General features: G+C 42.0%; 2 protein-coding genes across 3 annotated transcripts; one reads left to right on the top strand and one right to left on the bottom strand.

Moving 5' to 3' along the window:
- Window positions 1–1,121: 1,121 nt before the first annotated feature.
- agk (acylglycerol kinase) lies at window positions 1,122–4,952 on the bottom strand. Its single transcript, XM_041998159.1, has 14 exons — window positions 4,693–4,952; window positions 4,567–4,606; window positions 4,385–4,464; window positions 4,228–4,303; window positions 4,008–4,133; window positions 3,809–3,903; window positions 3,642–3,711; window positions 3,342–3,421; window positions 3,206–3,263; window positions 2,162–2,309; window positions 1,984–2,081; window positions 1,839–1,909; window positions 1,668–1,752; window positions 1,122–1,573 (listed from the first exon to the last, which is right to left on the bottom strand). Exons 1-14 carry the CDS (start codon window positions 4,800–4,802, stop codon window positions 1,439–1,441), a joined length of 1,272 nt encoding a protein of 423 aa, XP_041854093.1. The 5' UTR covers window positions 4,803–4,952; the 3' UTR covers window positions 1,122–1,438.
- Window positions 4,953–5,334: 382 nt separating this feature from the next.
- On the top strand, window positions 5,335–24,624 carry nup205 (nucleoporin 205). 2 transcript variants are annotated; one of them, XM_041997944.1, is made up of 42 exons: window positions 5,335–5,415; window positions 8,309–8,451; window positions 8,600–8,771; window positions 9,917–10,061; window positions 10,222–10,381; window positions 10,530–10,758; window positions 10,863–11,027; window positions 11,141–11,316; window positions 11,429–11,545; window positions 11,760–11,897; window positions 12,026–12,176; window positions 12,466–12,671; window positions 12,794–12,976; window positions 14,778–14,828; window positions 15,049–15,258; window positions 15,366–15,603; window positions 15,698–15,887; window positions 16,046–16,166; window positions 16,299–16,380; window positions 16,531–16,695; window positions 16,788–16,912; window positions 17,067–17,181; window positions 17,267–17,416; window positions 17,547–17,621; window positions 17,729–17,886; window positions 17,979–18,059; window positions 18,203–18,394; window positions 18,511–18,712; window positions 18,818–18,916; window positions 19,113–19,258; window positions 19,411–19,602; window positions 19,720–19,841; window positions 20,026–20,158; window positions 20,338–20,464; window positions 21,640–21,713; window positions 21,820–21,948; window positions 22,470–22,596; window positions 22,786–22,955; window positions 23,166–23,295; window positions 23,503–23,631; window positions 23,754–23,830; window positions 24,141–24,624. In XM_041997944.1, exons 1-42 carry the CDS (start codon window positions 5,388–5,390, stop codon window positions 24,291–24,293), a joined length of 5,976 nt encoding a protein of 1,991 aa, XP_041853878.1. In that variant the 5' UTR covers window positions 5,335–5,387; the 3' UTR covers window positions 24,294–24,624. The 2 variants fall into 2 exon arrangements, with proteins under 2 accessions (XP_041853878.1, XP_041853880.1); XM_041997946.1 differs by lacking the exons at window positions 23,503–23,631; window positions 23,754–23,830; window positions 24,141–24,624 and adding an exon at window positions 23,364–23,460 and having other exon boundaries at window positions 23,166–23,332.
- Window positions 24,625–24,722: the final 98 nt, after the last annotated feature.

The following is a 24,722-nucleotide window of genomic DNA, read 5'->3' as shown; positions in this document are numbered from 1 at the left end:
GAAATATTTGCTGTACTTCCAAGTACCAGTGAAATGAAATTCAGTGTTGGCTTTGTTTATCATTCTGTGCATTTGTGGCCCGAAAATGAACGAAATTAAACAAAATAAAATTATTAAATGTAATTTTATCAATTTTAAAATAAAAAAACATTTAATGATAAAATAAAAATAAAATGTAATTACATTTAAAATACAAAATAGAATAATAATTTCTTTTTAATTAAATTGATTAAATAATAAAAGAGGTAACTGAGGTATATTGTGAATTTATCAGGTCCAGCTAAGCAGTGAAGAAGCTCGACTCATCCTGGTCCTGAAGCATGTGTTACGTGTTACTGCTACCACTGTTCAGGAAAGTTATCAGTCAAGGACGGAAGAAAGGTGGAAAAAATGCAACCCAACTGCATTATGGGAACTTCACAGAGTTCCTAAACTTTATTAAAACTGCCACACTAAATCACTTACCATCCCTTTAATCTAGTAAAATCAGGTTTAGAGAGGGTTACTGGATGTTGTGCAGTGATTAGCAGATTTTAGCTTCAAATTGCTGCCTGGCACCAGATTTCCTGTTGTTCTTAAGCCTCAGTGGGTTTTCTCTTCCTCCCAGTCCATTAGGATGGTGGTTAATCGGTTATTCTAAATTGGTTGTCTATGTGTTTGGCCTTTTCATTGTCGTGACATATCTCATAAATACATGGATGATTGAACTGCACGCGTACATTTCACCCCTGAAATTAACCCTCACCTCTTCGCTACCAAACGATGGAACTAAATCAGCACCTTCAGCATCACTTTGTGCTTTCAGACAAGCCGAATATGACAACAGGCCTGTTCTGCTGCCACCAGCTTAATCCTGCAGATTTTCTGTCTACACCATCTGTCAGATCAGACCCAGCCCTGCCAAGCAGTGAGCCAAACCCCCTGATCCGAGCTGCTGGAACACATCCACGTTGCATCGCTGCTTTCTCTATTTTTATACGTTCACATATACATAAACCCAACAGACTTCCTTCTCTTTTTCATACCGCCTCTCAGCAAGAAGTTTTTTCCTTTTGCTCCCTCACTTTACTCATCTAAATCAGCCTCCTGCTACACTGGTAAAAAAAAAAAGTTGCATTGAACTGGACAGACATTATTTTTATTGACCAAGTTCAAATATGATGACAATAGTAAACCATTCAGTAAACAACCACCTGTAAGACACCTTGTACATGTGTTACAACCTTAGAAAAGCAACCTTGGTCCTCTAACATACAACAACTTAATGTTAAAATAACTAACTTTATATTCTATCTTTACAAGCAGTAAAAGAAACAGCTTTTCATCGTCATCATCATCCTGTCAAACTGCTGGCAAAGTAAAAATCCATTTTCAAAATGACTTCTGGGATCGATGGCGTCTTCCGCTGTCGTCTTCTTTAAAGCTGGGAGTCTTCTCATCACTGCGGCTGCACGAGGAGCTGCTCTCTGCGCTCCGCACTGATGAAGAAGCGCAGTTTTCTGGGCAGCAGCCTGACCTCTACAGGCATGGCCTCGTACTCCTCATTGTCTATATTGTAGAAGCCAGAGCCGCCCTGCAGGGAAGGTTTTAGAAATTTATTAATACTTGAAAAATAAAAAAGAAAAAAAGATGTGATCTGATTTGACACAAAAGAAATCTTTCCTCACTTCTGGCAGATTTAGTCGACAAGCACCAGCTTCCAGTTTTGTGGCATTTTTAGTGAAGATCATTGGGTCCTCCTCTTTTTTAGTCCTAAAATTAGCATTTAAAATAATTACTCAAGTTAATAAAATGCTCTGAAAGGGTGCAGAGGACTGATTAAAAACTGCATTACGAACCCGACGGCGATGAACTCGCCAACAGTGAAGTCGTCAGGTTCTGCACAAATCACTAAAGAGTCGTTCACGCGCTGCAAATAAAGAGGACAAAAATGAGAGGAAAGAAGGCAGGTGCAGCTGACAGTACAGTAGCTTAAGCACTGACCTTTTGCACTGGGTTTTTGTTGTGAGTTTGAATGTAGAGCTCTAACGTTGACAGCTGCTGCTCTTCCCACTTCTCTGGCTCCTCCACTTTCGGAGGCTCTGAGCAAACACACACCAATACACACGATTTGAAACATCTCTGTAGCAATGCTATAAGTATTCCTGCAATAAAAACTCACCTTCAACAGGTGGGTTCCAGTAGTTCTTCAGTCTGCGGATGATGCGGTGGAGAAGGTTGGGTCTGGGGGGTTTCTGAGGGGCCAGGTCTGGAGGCCGAAGGCTGGGAGCTAAATAGGACACTGAGACGTCCCGAACCAAAGGCCACTCCTGAAAATGTTCATAATAGCGAAAAATTAAGATAAATTAGCTTCAGTATTAAGATTTTTGTTATAGTTGAACATAGAAACAATCAATGATGATTTGTTGTACAATACGAGGAGGTGGAAGAGTGGAAGAGGTACTTGGAAGCAATCTTTGAGAGTTTTCTGAGGTTTTCCTCAAATACTGAGGAAATCCGTAGGAAACGTCATCAGCATCGAACCTACTCAGGAAGCTGAGTTTATTTGGATATAAAGACTATCTCACACTTTCTACCACGCCATCATCAAGCACCTTTTCATTTATCTGCTGGTTTAACTCAGACATCTTTAAACTCCATTATTTAGACCTGCTCTAACATGATTGGGCATCCTGCTCAGAGCTCCGCCTGCCCTCTGTGAACAACAGACAATTAAAAACTGCCCACCGAATCCTCTGAGAGCCATCAGACGTCTTTCCATTAGGACACAGACTGCGCTGCATGCAGGAGGAGGAGAGCCTTTTTCATCCCCATAGCAGTCCAGCATCTGAACTCTGACCCCTCCCTACCCCAACATCACAACCTCTACTTGCCCCCTTCCTCCGTAGACAGTCTCCCCATGACTGACCTGCACAGCACCTTGAGTTATTGATTTTGCTTTACCCGGACTATTTATATTGATGTTTTATGCTCATGCTTGTTTTTAATGTTTCATGTTCTGTGTCCTGTGAGGTGCCTTCTGTACCTTTTAATTGTCCCTTCAGGACAAATAAAGTGCTTGAACTGAATCAAATTGAATTACAGTATATATAACATGTTAATGATATTTCAGTGAAGAGCAGGAAACCTTCATTTTATAATAATATGAAATATAATAAGACCATTATATTTTTTATTTTATAAAAGAATGAAAGAAAAAACATACCCTCAGGGTGCTAAACCAATGTGCTGCATTTGTCTTCAGAGGTCCAAGGTACCAATATCTGGGTGGAAATATTTCTGTTATTTACTGCAGTTTACTATTAACCATACAATCATTGTTACATTCTAAGTAATCTTACTTGCTAATCGTTGCAGCAACGTCTCTAAAAGCACCCCAACGCAGCCCCATCAGAGCAAAGACCGGGTGCTCCTTTTCTCCCTGCAAAGACAAACACATGATGCAGTGCAAACTAAACTAAACTCTGTCAATGCAACAGAAAAACAAAACGTAATCTTCAATGAAAACGTTTAACTATTGTTCTTATTGAAGAAGAAATGATTAAATTACTTAAAACAAACACATGGCAACAGAGGAAGTTTACTTTAAGTATGAAAGACAAGTAACTGCACCGGAAGCAGGCACTTGGAGCAAACCTCACTTTGATTTGCAGCACATCCAGAGGTACAGTCTCTCCTCGCAGAATGGACAATGTGGCTGAGGTAATGTCCCTAAAAACATACCCATCACATCAAACACATATCCAGAACAACTTATCAAGGGACTGTCTTTCATATCTTGGTTCACTAAATATATTAAATTACTTACTTGACCTTGTTGTCACTGAGGAGATGAAGACTTGGACTCAGGGAATTATGGGAACCCAGTGGAATGAACCCAATAGGTGTGTGACTGAAGCTGTCCTGTTGTCAGGAAACATACTCTTACTCTTTGAGTTTATCGATAAAAAGAAATTGCAAGAATTTTTAATGAGTAAATGACAAGAAAACTACAGCATTACACCTACTTGATCTGGCCTTCTCAGTAAACCCGTAATGACCTCCTGCAATGTGCCATCCCCTCCTGCTACGATCAACATGTCTGTCTGCTCCATAAACTCCATCAGTTTTTTTGCCTGACCTTCATAGTCTGTCTGTTGAGGAACATATAAATATGATGTAATCTCTGACTGTCCTCTCAGAACAACTAAAATTTTAATTTTATATAAATAAAATAGTTGATAATACCTTAACTATTGTAACCTCTACACCAGCTAGGTGTAAAATCGGAGCAGCATTCTTATCAAATAAGTTGTTGGCTTTCCTGGAGGAATGCGAAATGAAAGAATGTTTTTTGAGAAGCAAGAGTCCAGATATGTTTCAGTAAAACTTTGTGTCATCTTACCCATTGCAGGCTGCAGGGTTCAAAATCACAGTTGCCTTCTTCAGTCTGTCCCCTGGTGCTATCTGCTGACGTCCAAATTCCTAATAGAGTAAACACAGTTAGGAATCCTTTACTAGAAGAAAAAAGCCATAAATGTGTTCTCTTTGGTTAAGAATTTCTTAGCAAATAAAGGGATGCCTTACCCTGGCCAATAGGCAAGCTTCTCTGCGCAGAACACTGTCACTAATAGGACAAAAGAAACAAAGTTTAAGACACACGAAAATATCTGCAATCTGTCTAATGGCATCTCCAGCAACTGAGAAACCCACCAATGTTTACCATACAGCCAGTAACCTCCATATGAGAGGACGCACACAGCAAATGTGGATTTCTTCCAGTGATTCCGCAGAGTCCGAAACACTTTGACAACCCGAGCCATGGTTACCACACTCACCACCCACGGTCTTATTGTTGTGCTACATTTACAGCAATGTCGTCAATTTATAGTCGAAAATATCAGTTTTATCACAGCGGTCACAGATGTCTACTGCATGGACATTGTGGTGTAACGTTAAAATGGTACGGACCAAAACAAGGCGGAACCGATGTTACACGGCACGCATGTAATGGATTAACACATTCCAGTGCTGCACAATGATCACTTAAAATTGAGACAACGGAGTAGTCATTATTAAAATGTTCGAAAATTCAATTCAAGTTTATTTGAACATAAATCATATCGCGTTAATCTCATAGATTAGGTTGGTAAACTACAATTCCCATCAGTAGTAGCCGCAAGGCCCCCGGATGTCTCTAATGGTCCGAAGACCTTGCCTGAAAACATTTGTTTAGAAATACAGAAATTTTAAAGTTACCAACCTGAAGTATTAATTGAATTTATGCTTTATATTATTAGTTAATTTTATTGCTAAGCAAATATTTTAAAAGTTCCAAATAATCTATCAATTTAAATTTCAAACCGGCACAGAGCCAGAAGCCGCTGTCCAAATGTCCTGAGTGTATCATGGCGGCGCAGATGGCGGTAAATTCAGGTAACGACAATTATTCAGTTTAATTATATAACTGCGTCTGTTTTCATCAGTATATGCCAACTATTAGTACGTGTTCAAACACGAACATGTCAGATATTTAACAGTAGCTTGTCTGATGTTCCATGTTTTAACTGCGTGGGTTTCACTTACTCAAATTCGGGCACGGGGTGTTAGGCTACTTTAGCCTAGCCTTTCCCACGGCAAATAAACGCTGGTTTAGCATGTGTTGTTGACAGACTTATTCTCCACTCCATCTTATATCTAAAGTGAAACTTAAACCACTGGGCGACAGTTTTGTGGTTTTTCTTTTATTTTTTACCAACCTGTTAGATAGGATACTTGACGCATTCGCTTATTGGGAAATAAAACTGAAACTTAGATCTAGAGTAGGTCTGGATTCTTTACTTAAAAATTCGCATAATGTTGAATATATTTTCTAAACTTAGTTTCAAACTTATCACGCCCATATTTGTGAGTAAAATATGGGTGCAGTTGTTCACCGGTCAGCTTCGCTCCTTGGCACTTTGTAGTGTAGGCAAGGGAAATTTATTTGTATAGCACATTTCATGTACAAGACCATTCAAAGTGCTTTACATAAAACACCACAGCAGGGTGCAGAAAGCAATACAAGTGCATAAAAGAAAAAAAAGATTAAAATAAATTCAGTTAATTAAATAAAAGCAGAAGGAAGATGCTAAATAAAATAGATAAAATGCAAGAAATAAAGACAATATTAAAACACGATTCCAGCTTAAAAGAACCAGATGTACATTTTGATTTCTAAATAAAAACTAGTGAAATGCAGCAGAGAACAGGTGGGTCTTTAACCTGGATCTAAATAAACTGAGTGTTTCAGCTGATCTGAGGCTTTCTGGGAGTTTGTTCCAGACATGTGGAGCATAGAAGCTGAATGCAGCTTCTCCATGTCTGGTTCTGACTCTGGAACTGATAAGAAACTGGATCCAGATGACCTGAGGGTTCTGGTAGGTTCATACTGGGTCAAGAGGTCTCTGATGTATGTTGGTCCTAAACCATTCAGAGCTTTCTAGACCAGCAGCAGAACTTTAAGACAGACAGACAGACAGACAGACAGACAGACAACTTTATTTATCCCCGAAGGGAAATTGCGTTGTTACAGTAGTCCAGTGTCATACGTGGCATAAACTATGAATAAAAAATAGAAGTAAAATATACAATATAAGTAAAGTGGAATAGAAGTAGAAATAAAATAAAGATAGAAATCCAGAGTGGAATAAAATTAGAAATAAATAAAATATGAATACAGAGTGGATTGGCAGATAAAGTGCAGTGGCAGTAATAATGAAACTAGCTATCAGTCTATCCTCCGACGGACCGGCAGCCAGTGTAAAGACCTCAGAGCTGGACTGATGTGGTCCACTTTCTTGGTCTTAGTGAGGACTGGAGCAGCAGAGTTCTGGATCAGCTGCAGGTGTCTGACTGATGTTTTAGGTAGAACCTGTAAAAACACGGTTACAATAATCAAGCCGACTAAAGATGGAAGCTGGACTAGTTTTTCCAGGTTCTGCTGACACATCAGATCTTTTACCCTTGATATGTTCTTAAGCTGATAGTAGGCTGACGTTGTGATTCCCTTGATGTGTTTTTCAGAGTTTAGGTCTGAGTCCATCAATACACCCAGATTTCTGGCCTGGTTGGTGGTTTTTAGGTGTATAGACTGAAGCTCTTTGGTGACCTTTAATTGTTTCTCTTCTGCTCCAAAAACCATCACCTCAGTTTAGTTTTTGTTTAACTGGAGAAAGTTTAGACACATCTAGTCATTAATCTCCTCACTGCATTTACCAAGAGGCACTAATACAGTAACCAATAAATACACTGAAAGGCGGTTATGTAGGCACTTTGAAACTTTATTAACTACTCTGCTGCGAAGTGTGTAATCACATGTTTATATGTAATGTTTTAATATATCCAAGACAGTTGCGCAGGATTGGGAAATTTGCACATGAATATTGATTATGTTAATATATTGCCAAAACTGCATTGATTTCTGCTACAAATTAGAATGAATAGAATAGAATGCCTTTTATTGTCATTATACACATGTACAACGAGATTAAGCCATCCCCAGTGTCAGTGCAGAGAGAGCAGTATAGAAATAAATAATAAATAAAAGATCTAAGGTATAAAATATTTACAGAAATAAAACAGATGTGCACGCTCTAGTTATTTGCAGATATAAGTATGATGTCTATGTCTGAAAAAAAATATATATTCTATTCTATTCTATTGCCAAAACTGCATTGATTTCTGCTACAAATTAATACAAAAAAGCAAACAAGCAAGTATGTAGGATTCTACAATCAGACTTTTAGGCCTTGTTGTGATTGGCTCTTAGTGTGTATTATACCTAGATACGACTTTAGAAAAACTAGGTTGTGACTAAAGAATTTGATGTGTGATTTGTACAAATTTAATCCATTTAGTACAAGTTAGAGCTGATATGAAATTTGATTCCAATCAGATTTCTGCAGATGCATCTTCGTCTGGATGCTGGTGGCTCAGCTTAGATTTCAAGGTGTCTTTTGTGTCACTTACAGTGCAACACACAACGTCCTTAGATAAATCCAGCAAAGCTGAAGTGCTGATAATACAAATACTACATGTGGTAATAATGCTTTGGAGGAGCAGCAGTCCATGTAATGGGCGACACTGGAAAGCCACTTCATCACCATTGTCACTTTGTTAGATTTGTCATTAGCACAGTAGCCATACTTATAACTATTTTTGTTGTCTTAAGAAACATTTTGTTTGATCTAAAAGAGGTACACATGGCTTAGGAGGGATTTCAGAAATATGTTGTGTGCATGCCTTTTTGATGAAATAAGACTTTTGAAAGCCCATTTTACTTATGCAGGAGCCAGTCTGTGGGGGCCTCTGAAGGAGCTGTGGGAGACAGTAGATGGCGCTGTATTGAAGAGGCAGCCGGAGAGTGTCCACCTCTTGGACCTACAACTGAAGAAATACAAACCGCAGTTTCTGTCACTCTTTAAAAACCCGGTGAGCTAATAAGCAGACAAAACAGCCTTCATAAACATTAATGTCAAATATGCGTTCTCTACATTCCCAGGTGTTGGATAATACGTTAATATATAGAATGTTGTCTAAGATTCAAATATCAAAACATGTTTCCTTTCATTACTTTTAGCCAAAGAGTGCAGAGCAGAGAGAGAAGGTGCGCAAAGCCAGCACAGAGGGCATCGCGATCCAAGGTCAGCAGGGTTCAAGGCTCCTTCCAGAACAGCTTCTGACCGAGGCCTTCATCCTCAGCGATCTGTTTGACATTGGGGAGCTGGCAGCTTTGGAACTTCTCTTGGCAGGTAAAGTGGAGATTAGTAGGGAACTAATTGATTAACCAATTAGTTGAAACGGCACACAAAGTCAGCAGCTTTTTTAGGAAAAAATTTTTTTAATGTTTTTGTTTGGTTGAGTTAGAGTGGAGGAGAGTAAGAGATGTACAGCATGTCAGCTGGTTTGATGCACAGTGCAGGTATGAGGCAGAGCGGGGGGATGTTGCAGCAGAAAATGTTAGCTGTAAGAAACTGTTTGTTCAGCAGTGAATGTTGTAGCTACAAGCTTCAGCAATTAACCCCACAGAGCTCTTCTAGTTCCAGCAGAGTCCTGTTGCTGCTGTAAAGAGTCTTCGCTGCTGTAAAGTGAAGGGAGTTACCCCGAAGCTAGTTGCAGCTTCACCCAGGAGCTTCATCTCCTCTCCTCCACCTCCCAAGCTCAGTTTGGAGGTGGAAGCAGGAAAGTTTAGCAGCTGTTTTTGTCAGAGTTTTCACAGATGGTGGAGGCAGCCGACCGGACCAGCACAGTTACTAAACCCTCACATAAATGTTGCTTTAGGAGCAAAAAGAGCAGATGGAAAGACGAGGAAAGTAACTAGTTTTGTTGTAGCTGAACGCTCCAGTGTTTAGTTCATCTGGTATAGCAGCTGCCCCATAAATGCTGCCAGGCCATGTTCAATCCTGATGTCTCCCTGACTCGCTCTCTCATCTATCTGCTGGACAATGAAGGACACTGGAGCCCACAGAACGGTATAATATAACAAAGTAAAGAACACTTGTGCATGGAACACACATTACAAAAACAACATCTCAGACATTTCCTTTTGGAAATAGTGTTTTTTCATTTCATTACTGATGGCGTTACGTGGACGTCACAACCAACTAACTAATGAATTTTGAAAGACCTGATTAATCGACTTCAAAAGTCACGTAAAAGACCCATCCCTAGAGATTAGTAACAGAAAGCAAATTCATAAAGTTTTGATGAAGTTTTGTGACTGTGCATTATGTTTTATTTGTGTCAGATATGCAGTAGTCTTCATTTTTACATTACTTTTTTTTTCCCCGATCACATTCATAGTTTGGAAGAACGGCCTTGTTTGACTTCCAGTAGCAAAGACATTTACACTTAAAACGGTAACTGAGAAACACTGAAGGCAAATGTTTTTCTCCAGGGGAACAGCAGCAGCCCCATTTTCCAGGCCTGACACGAGGCCTAGTGGCTGTCTTACTCTACTGGGATGGAAAGCTTTGTGTGGCCAACTCTCTGCGCACACTCATCCAGTCACGCCATGGCAAGACCTTCACCCTGGATCTAAGGTACGGATTTTAAATAGTGGTAGTACGCTGAGACACCAAAAGGTGTTTTTAAGCTCATCCTGGGAACTGGTCCGTGATGAACTTGTATAGTGGGTAAAAGTCTTTTCATTCTTGTTTAAAATTTCTGAAGAAATTCTGTGTCTTTTGTTTCCTGATTCAGTGGAGAGCTGGTGGCTCTGACAACACGTTTTACAGACGAGTTAATGAGCCAGGGACTGACCAAGCGCATCCTAACCTTGGTGTCAGATATAAGTGTAACGCGCGAGTTTGAACGACTGCAGAAAGAACGAGGTCTGGGCAATGAAAAGCACAGGAAAGAGGTTGGAGTGAATCTCAGAAACATAAATATTATCCTCGACATACATTTCTTTTTACAACTCCACTAACATGATTGTGGCTGACATAAAAGTTTTTATTTAAAGAATGGAGACAGCAGTGTAAATGTTTGCTTCCCATTTCTGTCGCCAGGTTTCTGACCTTATCAAAGAATGCCGACAGGCACTGGCAGACAGCCTGTTTTCATGGACCTGCCAATCACCCTTGACCAAAGATGACACCCTGGCTCTCATTTGCCATCTAGAGACAGTGACAGCTCAAGCTGATGGCTCCCTGGATAGTGTAAACCTTGCTCTGGTGATGGCGTTGCTTTACTGCTTGGACGTCAGCTTCATAGAGCAGGGAACTGAAGACAGAGAGGGTGAGAGAATGTTAGATAGTTTAACTTCTGTTACAGTTGCTGTTCTTTGTTCTGAAAACAGGTTTTTTTCATGTATTTAGTGATTATCTTTGTGTTGTATACAGATCTTCTCCAGGCACTTCCATTGCTGACAGAGAGGCAGTATGTGTCTGCAGTGCACAGCCGTCTGATGGACAGCCAGCCGTGGAAGCTTCCAGGGCTGCAGGCTGTTTGTCGGCTGGCATGGACTCTGTCTCTGAGAGTCCTTTCCCAGCTGCCACAGGGCTCAGGTGACTTGTGTGTTCATGAACTCATTTTAAAAATGAATTCTTGTAGTTTGATGGAGTAGCAGTCCTCAAAGATTGTACCCATTTACATATAATTCTCTGTGTGTATTATGCAGCCCTTGTTGAGTTCACTGAAGCAGACGAGGCCCTGGCTGACCAAGCCATACTGGGAGATGTCTTCTTGTTCATGAAAGAGGGAATGTTGGGATGTGAGAGTTTTGTCCAGGAAGAGTTTTACATCCGCCGCGTCCATTCGATGATCACAGACTTCCTGGCGCTCATGCCAATGAAGGTTAGCAAAACTATTGGTTGTATTTTTAATTAATTAGTAACAGCTGACACATCTGAATATAGTGGTGTTAACTTATGCAGATTCAGTGTGCCAAAATTATGTTTTTCTGCAGGTGAAGCAGCTGCGTAACCGTGCTGATGAGGATGCTCGTCTGGTGCATATGTCTCTACAGATGGACAGTGAGCTTCCGTCATCTCTGAGGAAGGACTTGGATCATCTCATGATGCTAGTCAGTCTCTTTAATGTGCATGTACACATCAGCTACAATCACACTTAAAAGCTCTAAATACTAGCACTAATACTCTTATATTTGTCCAAAAGAAGGAGATTGCAGGAGAAAAAACATTCCAGTTCTCAGCGTTAAGCAAACGTAGGAAGAGAAAAGGTGCTGTTGAGGCTTCTCACTGAGTTTAACGCTGTTATGCGTCTGCTTTGTGTTTTAGATTGGGGAGTTTTACAGTAAGGATCCATTTGGGTTAGAGCTGGGTCTGGAGTTCTGGTGTCCCACTGAGTCTCTCCAACACACCTCATTGCAAGGATCTTACCTGGGAATGGCCCTGCAGAGGCCTCCTCATAAACAGGTAAGTGTCCTGTTTTCTGGAGTCAAGTTTCAGCCAAATAGTTTCATTTCTTTGACCTTAATTAGGAATAGTTTACTCCTTTTGCATCTTTGTTCTTTATAGTTTTCTCTTCTGGTTCTTTGATGCAGGTGGTTTTGTCAAAGTTTGTTCGTCAGATGGGAGACCTCCTGCCCTCCACTCTCTACATTCCTTATCTCCGCATGCTAAAAGGCCTCGCCAATGGTCCACAGTGTGCTCACTACTGCTTCAGCCTGCTTAAAACAAATGGAGCTACACACAGTAAGATCAATGTTACTCTAAAATGAAACATTTCAGAAAAAGATTTTCTTATAGTGAATAATATTTCTTTTAGATTGAGGGAAGTCTTTAACATGTAGTCCTAAGTTTGCTCTTTAGGCAAAGTAAAAAATTTTGGAATATGGGGATCCAAAAGGCAGATTTCAACAACTTTCTTGGACTTGATTTTATTGGTGATGTGAAAGAAGTTAAGTGGAAATCAAAATGTAGGTCATCTTGTGGCTAAAAACATGTAAATGAATGACAGCTAGCTTCTTGTACACGTGTGCAGGTGACAACATCCAGGGAGTGTCAGGCAGTCCGGTGTCTTGGGAACATTTCTTCCACTCCCTCATGCTATACCACGAGAATCTGCGACGAGACCTTCCAAATCCCGACGCAGCGCAATACCGTCACCCTCCACACAGGGGCATCACCCAAAGAGAGCTGGATGGGCTAACCTCGTTTTTGCAGTTACTCACCACCATCATTACATGGGTACGGTGAACTCGCTGCAAGGATGGTGACCACTGTTGCTAATGTTCTTGTTTTAGTTGTGGTTTATAACAATACAAAGTAAAGCTAAAATAAGTCAGGGTTATTATTTTATTTCCCTTCAGAGTGAAAATGCTCGACTTGCCTTGTGTGAGCATCCTCAGTGGACCCCAGTTGTGGTGATGTTGGGGCTGTTGCAGTGCAGCATTCCACCCATCCTGAAGGCTGAGCTCCTGCATTGCCTGGCAGCTTTTGGGAAGAGTCCAGAGATTGCTGCTTCGCTCTGGCAGTCGCTGGAGTACACGCAGGTAGAACTAAACTATTTCAGCCAATGCTTTTATAGAGCTGTGCCCTTTTAATTAATTGAACTTAGTGACAAAGTTTATTTGATATACTGTATGAAATGCTTGCAGATGAAGAGTGGAAATGAAATCTAGTAGTTAGACATCAAGCATAAGAAATAAATGACTGTTGCCTTAAAGTCAGTACTAGGATTTATTAGGCAAGGCAGTTTATTTGTACATTTCATGTACAAGACAATTCAAAGTGCTTTACATAAACCAGTAAAGGTAGGGCTGTCAAAAATAACGTGTTAACGGCGTTATTTAATTTATGTATGTGCGGCATGACAAGCGCCATACATCCATCATTTCTCTGTTATGACGGCGGGACGTGGAGAAGCACGATGGAGAAGATCAGCTGGACGGTTCTGTGGATGGACTTGAGAATAAACAACATTAATGGAGCAGCACATGGGCGTCGCCTCCGTGGAGAATGGGGGTGTTTTAACACACACTCTTTTCCCAGTGAGATGGTTCCACACCTGCACTTTTCCAGCATTATTTTTTAAACATGCAACAGTCCAGCTGTGTTTTGCACCAACATGTTTGCTCTAGAGCAGGGGTGCCCAAGTCCGGTCCTCGAGATCTACCATCCTGCAACTTTTACATGCAACCCTTCTCCAACACGCCTAAATCAGATGTCATCTGCATAGCATCCAGCTCTGCAGAGGCCTGGTAACGAGCCAGTCATTTGACTCAGGTGTGCTGGAGAAGGGTTGCATCTAAAAGTTGCAGGATGGTAGATCTCGAGGACCGGACTTGGGCACCCCTGCTCTAGAGGAACTCTGGTCGTCTCTGTGCAGCGACGGCTGTCGGTGATCAGCTGATCGGCTTTTCTCTGTCATTGCGTTTGTTTATGGTTCAGCTGAGAAGAAGTAAACTAGCAGTTTCACACATATTTACCCCAAAGTGTTGTTGGCAGGACCTTCTCTAACACAGTAGCTGGTTGGTGGTAGACAGGGTTTATACTATGCAGGGCCTGGTCTAGAAAAGTTCTGACGGGGGGCCAGGCAGGAGCACTGACCAGGAAAAATGTGTAAAAAGGGAAGAAAAACTTGTAAAACAAGCAGCCAATGATGTATTTTACCAGCAGGTGTTTACTTTGGGTGATGCTGCTGTAGGACTTTTATCTCTGCTGCACAAACACTCATACTTCAATGGTAAAAGGAAAAAGCTGTTTTTATCCAGATCATCAGTTTCTTCATCAGTGTCGGCTGTTTAACTTCAGTCGTCACATCTGCTAGTTTTAGGACAGAAATTATCACCATGGAGACGGTTGGTGAGATGATGATATATGAATTCTGAATTATGATCTAGAACACGGTAGAGATGATGTAGAACAACATATAGAAGTACATTACATGCTGCATTTACTGACCCTTGGACATCTGACGTTTACCCAGGAGAAGGTCAGTTAACAGTAAATATTTGTAGCATCGGCTCTTTCTGGTGATACGATGCAGTAAAAACGGGCAGATTTCAGGCAGAGTCGTGAATGGTGATTAATTATTTGGAAATGATTTTAAATTTGTGATTAATTTTAAAGCTGTGATTAACCATGATTAATTATTTTTAAAGCTGTGATTAATCTGATTAAAAATCTAATCATTTGAAAGCCCTAGTTTTGTTTTATGAGGTTGAACCATGTCATCTTTCCGAGTCTTTCTGAGTGACTTTGAAACTATCACTTAAAAAAAAAATCTAAACTACTTGAAATGTTTTGATTTTTGAAGCGCAGAGCTTTTTATCTTGTTCTCTTGTGTCACAGATCCTTCAGACAGTTCGAGCTCCAGGACAGAGGCAAGCAGCAGGAATTGAAGTGAGTCTTTCTCCTGAAAGAACAGGATTCCTCACAGTGGTTTGGTTTAGCTCTTTGACCTGTTCCGTTGCTTTTGATGCATCACTACTGAACTACGTGACAGATTATTCCTGTTTTTTTAATCTGTTTCTCTTTCTTCATGTGAAAAAAAGTGTAGAAACTGACTTCAGTATCTTTTATGCCCGTTAGATAATTAATTAAATGCTGTTTTGGCTCTCAGGTTGAGCTGAATGAGATTGAGTCAAGCTGTGAGGAGTACCCACTGACGCGAGGCTTCTGCCATCTGATCAGCACTTTGGTTGAGAGCAGCCTGCCTGTTAATTTGGGGGCTGGGCTTCGTGTGCCCGGCTTTCAGCCCTACCTGGACTTCTTGCGCAACTGTGTTTTCCTCCCTTTCCCCACTAGAGCATACCGTCGTCCAGCTGAAAAGGTGAATTTCTCTTCTCGTGTCAAGGTGTTGGCATGTAGCTTAAGTAGATTTTGACTTTTAATAACGCATCTGTTAATTTTCTTTTACATTTATTTGCCATCTCTCAGTGGGAGGTAGCTGACTCTGCCCTGGAGGTGTTCCACAAGCTGCTGCGGGACTATGAACCCCAGCCATCCGACTTCATCCAGGAGACGGTGGAGCTGCAGGGTGAGCAGGTCCTGGCCTACAAGCCCCCCGGCCACAGCATCATGTTCCACATGCTGAATGACTCGCCCATGCTGGCACTCTGCCTCAGCCTGCTGGAGGAGGGTGTGCGCCAGCTGGATACTTATGCACCCTTCCCTGGTAAGAGAAGATATGCTGCTGCTGCCAGGGTTATAGAGATGGATTGTGTGTACAGTTGTTCTAACAACACGGTCCCTCACTGGTCTCTTAACAGGCAAGAAGCATTTAGAGTCAGCAGTGTTGCACTGCCTGTGCCTTCTGGACCTGGCTCTGCAGAAGGAAGTGGTGTTCATGGACCTCCTCAGGGAGAGCCAGGCCTCCCTGCTGGTGTCTCCTCTGGAGCAGCTTCTCCAGGGGGTCAGCCCACAAACCCGAAGAGCTGATCACATTGTCAACATTGCCAGGTATGAGAATCCCCATAAGTCATGGTCCCGGTTGTACTGAGCTGGATTTGTTGAAAATGTAGGACTTCTCTTCGAGTTGTAATTTCAAGCAAGGACAAAAGAAAAAACTTGGTTTCATTTGATGTATCTGAGTGATGGACCCGATTTGTGTCTGGCAGGTATCTTTACCACAGCAGCTCAAACCCAGAAGCTGCTTTCCAAAGTGCCAAGATTTTGCGTCGCATTGCTAACTACCCCAACATTCAGATAAGGCTGGTGGGAGATTTTACACATGACCAGGTGTGTACAAGTCAAACCAGTTTAAAGTATTTCTAACACTACACTACTTTAGTTTTTTTTCCTTAGACTTATCTATTTGTGAAATGTGTCTTGTGTTTGAAGCATGAATCCATTTATGTCTCTGTTCTTCAGGCTGTGAGTGACAAGCTTATGGCGGGTTTTGTGGAGTGTCTGGATAATGAAGAAGCAGAAGAGGGACCAGAAACAGGAGATGGTGAGACACTCGTTCCTTGTCTGTTTGTTTTAGCATCTTAAGCCGTCACGCCTTCCTTTAAACTCTGACATTTTGATGCTGTGGAATATGAACTTGTCTTTCTTAACGTTGATGCTCAAACTCACTCCTTCACTGATAAACAAACTGCAGAACTGGATCCACAAAAGAAAGTGTCGCAAATCCGCCATGAAACCCAGATCCACATCTTGAACCTTCTCATCACCTCCTTGGAGCTGAAGACTCCCAATTTAGCTCTTTATCTTTTGGGCTATGAAGTTAAGAAGCCTGTGTCCTCCACTAACCTCCAGGACCCAGGTTAGCAGTTAAAGTTTACATGCTGATTTTTAATGGTTAGATCATCTCAAAGTCGTGTCTTAAATACAGCTATGTCTCTTTTTTTTTTACAGGTGTGTTGGGATGTCCACGTAGCTGCCTGCATGCCATCCTAAGTCTGCTGCAGAGAGGAACTGAGAGGAGATCAGGGCCTGTACTCACACAGCAGGCCCCTCACCTGGCTGAGCTCTGCTACCAGGTACTAACAAAATGAGATGCTTTGACCTGGAAGTGGGCACATTGAGAGATGACACAGTAGCATGTTTTCGACTGGCAGGATTATAATGTTAATAGTTGAACGTGTGGCGTGTCTAAATTCTTCTTGTATATCTGGCACTTTTTCTTCTTCTCAGGTGATTTACCAGCTGTGTGCCTGCCCGGACACATCTGGACCCACCATGCGCTATTTGAGAACCAGCCAGGACTTCCTGTTCTCTCATTTGCAGCACTTACCCTTCATCCTACCGGGTGAGCGCAATCCCAAAGATGGCAGCAAAAACAGAAAGAGAGGTTGCATTTTCCTGTAATTAACTTTCCTTTATGATCTCCTCAGGTGACCAGATTGCTGCCCTCTCTCAGATGTCTTGGCTCATGAAAACTGCTGCAATCGAGTTGAGAGTGACTTCATTAAACCGCCAGCGTTCACATACACAGCGTCTTGTCAGCCTCCTGCTGGATGACCAGCCACATGCACAGCATGCAGGTGGGATGTTGTTTGGCGTTTGGATGCCACGCTTAACAGACACTTAAAGGATATTTAAGACCTTAAAATGTGCCAAAACCTTAAGATGAGTTATTACAACTGCAAAATATAATAATATTTTTCCTTTTAGCTGATGGAGAATCAGGCATGGAAGAAGAGACCAGATCAGTCAGTGGTTTCCTGCATTTTGACACAGTCTCTAAAGGTTTGTGCCACAATCAGGGGAGAGCATTTGACACAGATTGCCTGTTAGACAGTCGTTCATTATAGGCCTATTGTTTTTACCAATTTCTTTATCTTTCTTACCTTCAGTGCGCAGAAAGTTGCTGAGCGTGCTTGACGCCATCGACTTCAGCCAGGACATGCCTGAGCTGCTGCAGCTGGATTTCTTTGAGCGTACGCAGATAGAGCAGGTGATCTCCAACTGCGAGCACGTCAACGAGCAAGGGCACACTGTGTGCAACGTTAAGGTGGGTTTCCAGGTGGAAAATGTCGAGTTTTTTTACCTGGTGTGTTCCAGATTGATCACTTCTTCCTACAATTGTTCAAATTTTCCTCACAGCTGCTTCATCGCGTGCTGGTTGCCGAGGTGAATGCTCTGCAGGGAATGGCAGCTATTGGACAGAGGCCCCTCCTAATGGAAGTGAGTGAACTACAACCACTGTGCCTGTTGTTTTGTACATTTTAATGTGTTTTAAACTCCAGACACTAACACAGGAAGTTCATTTAGTGATACAGGTGATGTTTTTCTAAATGTTATTTTTATTCCTGGGTAAATTATTGTAGGAGGTGAACTCCATCCTGCAGCAGGTGGTGGAGCGTAACCGAGTCCGACGGAGCCTGAGTGCAAAGCGACATGCGCTGCAGTCCTGGAGGAGCCTGGTGGAGACGCTACTGACGGCTTGCCCAGCTGATCTCATACCTGCTGATGATAGGCAGCTCATCATCAGAGACCTGCTTCTGGATCTACATGATAAGGTTGTTCAGGAATTTTTGAAAATGTAAATTAGTGTAAAAAAAAAACAACACTATCCAAATGTATTCATACAATATTTCTTTGTGTAGTCATTTATGTGACTGTTTGCATTGTCCAGGTTCTGTCAGATGATGCAGCAGGAGAGTTGATGCCCATAGTTGCTGGTGCAGTCTTCACTCTGACTGCCCACCTCAGCCAATCGGTGCTGTCTGAGCAGCAGCAGGGGGCGGGATCAGAAGCATCTTCAGGCTTTGCCTCTATTGCCAACTCAGCCCTTCACCTGATCCTCCGCAAGCTGCTGGACTTCATCCTTTGCACTGGTTGGTGATGAGTTAAAATATATTTGACTCATAAATCCATATTTCTCACCTGACAGGACAAACTTTGACCAGACTTAAAATTTCAAGTGTTTTTGACACCCTTAGGAGGCGGATACCAGCGTCTGCGTGCTCACCTGTATGGCTCTCTGCTGTATTACCTGCAAATTGCCCAGAAACCTGAAGAACCAGATACTCTACAGACAGGTAAGACAGTAAGAGACACAGACGTCTCATATTCTAGTCTTTATCAGAATAACTTTGTAGTGAGGAGTTATTATTTGACAGCTTGAGGATTGCTGGTATTTTCTCAGAAACATCAGAAAATTGTCCTTCTGACTTATAAAGGAAAAGTGTACAAATTTTATCTGGTTGGATTATGTGAGAGAATCTGTTGCAACAGGAAAAGTGATGTGGGAGCGTCTCACAGCCCCTGAAGATGGATTCTCCAAACTGCAGAGAGAGAACCTCGCCATCATTGAAAGCTATGGCAAGGCGCTCATGGATGTTGTGTGTAGGGATGCCTCTGACGGCCACGAAATAAGCAGAGTAAGATCTAAATGTGGATCTTGTACCAATATTTTTATCTTTTTTTTTCTTTAATTTTTTTTATTTCTTTCAGTGTGAATCCTGACATAATGTTATGGTTCTTTTACTATTTATCGGACTGTTTTTGATGCTCTGTCTTTCCTTCCTGCCAGATGCTGGCTCTGGCGGTGCTGGACCGCATCCTGTCAATAGACCGTCAGAATCAGTGGCTGGTGTACGTATGCAACAGTGGCTACCTGCGCTCATTAGTGGAGAGTCTGAAACAGGATGATGTTGCCCTGCAGAGCTTGCTCACACCTCAGCCCCCGCTCCTCAAACCACTCTACATCTATGAGAGCAAGATGGTGAGGAAGCATGAAGTTTTTATTTTTGCATGTTATTTAAAAAAGTCCCAAGTGACCAGGGAAGTTGGTCTTTGTGAGTACAGGATTTTAAAGGTGCTGTCTGGTGTGCGTCCTCAGGCTCTTCTGACCCGTGTGGCTAAAACTGGTCAAGGAGCTGTAGAGCTGCTACGCTGTGGGCTGGTGGCACAGCTGATCGAGTGTCAGGTGTTTGACATGGTACCTGACAGCAATTCACACAGGTATAGGAGACAGTGGGTGGATCTTTGTTGTGGAACAGCTTGTTCCATATTTTCTAATAACCTCTTTTACTTGTATTTTGGTGCATTTAATTGATTTTGGTCTGTTCCATGAGCTCTGTTTTTTTTGTTTTTTTTACATTTCTAGTATGTCTTATGTATGTGCATGTCTCTCTGTGGACTGTAGGGTGATGAGGGACCCATCAGGCTTCATTCCTACTCCCCTGGATCGCTACAGGCAAATTCTTTTACCAACCTTGAGGCTTCTTCAAGTGATACTGACATCAACCTCCATAAATCACCAACAGGGGGCAGCACAGGTGACATTCCTCTAAGACGTCTGTCTTTTTTATATTTTAACCACAAATAGTCAGAATATTTAGATGTTCATGAGAAAAAGTGTTGTTTTGCGCTTGTTTACACTGTATTTGTTCTTGCTGGATGAAATGGCTCCTCGTGATATGATTTGAATGTGACTACCGTCTCTGTGTCTGCGAAGGTTCTCCAGTGGCTGATTGTCCATGCAGACACCATTCAGTCCCTGCTGCGCTGTCAGGAGCTCAGCATGGGAGCTCTGCAGGAGCTCTCTTTGCTTACTGGCATCATCAGTAAGACAGCGCTGCCAGGTACAAAGATAATACGTTGCACCAAGCTCAGCCTTTACTTTTCTCCACATATAGGCCTGTCACGATAAAAAAAAATTTGCTGGGCGATAAATTTTCTGAAATTATTGCGATAAACGATAATATTGTGCAAAGCGAAAATGTTGTCATTTTGAGACTATTTTCAACTAATATAATGACAATGCCATAATAATGTAGTAGTACACCCTTTCAAAGATCAATAAACTTTCATTTGTAAAGAACATTTTACTCTGGAACTGGAAGACATTTTAAATAAAACAAAAACAATAAATAAAATGGACTCTCAGTCTCATTAACAATGAATGAAAACCAAACACAACCAAACACAATAAGTATGATGGATAATAAAGTTTGTTCTGTAAACAAAATTGCTTTTAAAAAAATATATAAAAAAAAATATTAAACATGAGGCTCAGACAGGAAAAAATGGCAAAACTGCCAGTTTGTATCATTGTATTAAAAATATATATATATATATATATATATATATATATATATATATATATATATATATATATATATATATAAAATGTACACTGCGCATCGTTTGTAAAGCTGAAATATCTCCCCTCATCGCTGCGTGGCAGACTGATATATGTGCAGTGAGCGAACTGCGCTGCTGCGACGCCACGCTGCTGCGACGCCACGCTGCACCTTTTCCACACACGCCGGGACATCAGCCCTCTCGATTTGCTAGCATTTCTCTTGATGTGTATTTTGTCATATACGGTAGTATATAGGCTGACTCTATTTGTGTAATGTGCCTGCACATTACAGGGGTTATTACGGTAGACCAGAAAGTGGGGGCTTTGTACTGACATCGTAGGCTACATGTTTGTGTTCTGCCTACTTCTGGGGAGCAGCAAAACAATAAATGAGGAAGTGCTCAAAGCCATTATTTCTCTATTCAACTTATTTACATATTTCTGCATGAGAATCAGATGTTTAGCGCGAGAGTGTGAGAAACCACTTAAATGCGCGAGTCTCACATCAAATGCGGGTTGGCAGCTCTGCCAAACAAAGAGGGGGGTGGGCGGGGGCGCTCCATCTTTTCTTACCGTGCAATTAATTGACTTATTGCTTGTCGTGACAGGCCTATCCACATACATGTTCCAGTGGCTCAGTGAGTGGTGTTTACATCTTCCTCTGTCTCTTAGGTGTTCTTGAGATGGGTGGAGAGATCAACAGTGCTGCTCTTATGGAGTTTCAGGGTCACATTAACAGATTCCAGGTTGGATAGTTTCCTCTCTTTTTACTGGAAGATCTTTCATGTTATCCAACATTACTCCTGCATTGATATCACCACTGAAAGTTTTTTTATTGGTTTATTTTTGTAGCGTTTGTGTCTGTCCCTGCTGAGCCGTCTGGCAGGAAGCGAGCGAGAGAGGTTGTTAAAGCAGGCCGAGGTCTCTGCACCTGGAGACTCAGCCGAACGACGAGAGGAGATGGAAGTAGCCATGCAGCAGGTTTGACTGTCATTATGTACTAAATGTGATGTAAGGTGTACTCTTAAGCTGGATTTATACTCGTGCAGTGTCTGCGAACAGTAGAGTCGGTGCAGCTGACGCTGGTGAAACACGCTCTCGCACTCGAGCGTTCGGTTACGGCGTTATGTTGAAGTTTCTCTTCCACATAACCACACAAATTCAGAAAGAAGCTCCAGAAATCTGGAAGCACGTAATCACAAACCGACCAATCACAAGGGAGTACTTCTACGTAACCACTCTTAAAGCAAGGGTGCACGTCAGGTCTGGAAGAGGTGTGTGTTGAACCTCCGCAGACCTACGTGGAGCATACAGCGGTGATGCCATAACCAACCTTACGTAGACGCTGCGCGAGTATAAATCCAGCTTTACTGCCTGGCCTCTCTTTAAACAACTTTATCCTGCAAAAAAAAAAAAAGAACAAAAATGGCTCAAAAGTCTTCGTACTCGAATCCTGAATATTGATTGTTTTGCATCATCCTGACCTGCGCTTTTGTCTGTAGGTGTGTGCCAACATCATGGAGTACTGCCAAACCCTCCTGCTGCAGAGCTCAGCCCAGGCTCAGTTCAGCATCTGCCTCTTCAGCCCATCCGGCAGCGAGCCCGCTGGCCGAGACGGAGGACGCTCTGGTCAGTCATGCTCTGTCTAAACTTAAGTACAAGAGTCAGGACACTGGTCATAATAATTCTTGAACAAGTCTTTGTTTCTACTTTTTAAGAGTACTTGCCCTTTTCTGTTTGCTTAAAACCATGTTTAGAAATTCAAAATATTTAGGTATTCTTGTGTCTTTTTCATTGATTTCTACTTTTTCCTCTAAGATCTCTCCACACTGCCATCAGTGGCCTACAGTCGAATCCCCAGCTTGGGTCTGGTCCTGTACCTGCTAAAGAACAGTGCAGCAGATTTCTTCCGATTCCACCAAAGTCACAGACAAAGCCTGGGCAAGCTGCAGAGCCTCGACCAGCTGCCTCCAGAGGAGCTCAAAGAGGTAATGATGAGTTGATAAGCAAATTAAAACCCTTTTCCACCCATGCTTTTAAAAATACCCTAATATTAGTGTAGCAACTCTGCATTCTGACCAGTGAGTGTTCAGCAGCTCTACTACATCTATACATACATGAAACTTACTAAAGATGGTTTTTTTAAATGCATCTTACTATTTTTTCTTTAGTTCTAACCACATCATTCCTCTGTGTAGTTGTGCCAAGGCCTGGTGTCGGGACCAGGAGGGGTAGAGAAAATCTCTTCGGTCCAGAGGAGCTTGCTGGCCAAGAGACGGCTGGTCCAGCTTATCAACAACAGAGCCAAACTCCTGGCCTTGAGCTCCTGTATCCTTTGGCCCTTCCAGGCACTGGGCTAATAAACTAACAGAACATTAGAAACTTTTTCAGCTCAATGAAGTTAAAAATCTTCGTCCTTGCTGTGTGTTCATGGTTGTGCTTTGTTTGCTTTGTGTATCAGAGAGATGCAGTAGCGTCAGGTAGATCGGCCACATCACAGGTGAAGTGAAATTCCTTGACTCACCTCTTCCTCAGATGTTATTGAGACCTGTTTATTTGTGTTGTGGCGCCACCTGGAGTACTACCTGTTGCATTGTACACCCACTGACCCAAAGGACTCCTTGTTGCCTGGAGCCAATTTATTCAGATCCCATCTCACAGATGGTAAGAAAGTATTTTGTAAAATTAAATGAGTGGGTTCAGTTCACTTATTCTAATCGGAGGATTAAAAACGGACCTAACATCGTGAGCTCGCTAAGCATCACTAACATGTTTATTCTCTTCAGATTCATTTGGAGGATTACAGGGTAGTGGGACTCGTGGACTCACCCTGTCCAGAGTCAGCCAGCAAGACCTAGACCTGGTAAGAAATGGCTGTGAACTGCCGTTAGCTGCATGCACATCTTGTTCTCAGTGGGTAGAGTGGTCGTCCGGTAGCCTGAGGGTTGCCGGTTCGATCCTCGCCGAACCCCAGATTGCTCCTCCTGGCAGTTTCTGTATCAATGTGTGAATGTGTGTGTGAATGGGTGAACGTGATTTATAATGTAAAGCGTTTTGGGTATCATTCCAGGTACAGAAAAGCCTGTATAAATACAGACCATTTACCATTTTTACCACAATTCTGCACAAAATCTCTCCACCTACTTTATTCCTGATCTGTCTGTCTTGTACAGCTGAAAGGTGACATGGTTTCAGGATTCGGGGAATCCCTGCAGAGGAGGCTACTAGAGGTGGAGGGCCTATACAGCCAGGTCCGTTCCCGCTACACGTTTATCCAGGCACTGGTCCGCAGGATCCGTGGTTTGCTCCGACAGCCCAAAAGCTGAGGGAAACGCATGAATACAAAGACTGGCCGAGACCTACATGATCCCTCTCTGAGCGACATGAAGCCGCAGCCACGTTCAAAGATAAACACCACCAGAAATGAACTCTGAACTTTAGCTAGCATCTCCTTCCTGCAGTGTCACTGGTTCCGACCCCCCCGCCCTCTTGATGTACTTATAATGACGTGGAACACTTTGTGCCACCAATTCTGTCTGCTAACACCGTGGAAGCAGTTTTTCTTGTGCAGAACACATTTTTACTTAAGTAAAATTAGATATTTTTTTCTGATTTTTTTTCCTCCTTTTTTGTGAAAATAAATATTTTCTAAATCTCTAAAATGTTTGTTTACATTTTAACACTCAGCAAACCCTACAAAATACCAAGACTACACAATTATAATAGGTACACAATGTAAACATAGAAAGCTTAAA

The sequence above is a fragment of the Melanotaenia boesemani genome, chromosome 10 (genome assembly GCF_017639745.1).
Source record: "Melanotaenia boesemani isolate fMelBoe1 chromosome 10, fMelBoe1.pri, whole genome shotgun sequence".
In the NCBI taxonomy this organism is placed as follows: domain Eukaryota; kingdom Metazoa; phylum Chordata; class Actinopteri; order Atheriniformes; family Melanotaeniidae; genus Melanotaenia; species Melanotaenia boesemani.
This window is presented reverse-complemented; position numbering and strand designations above follow the sequence as displayed.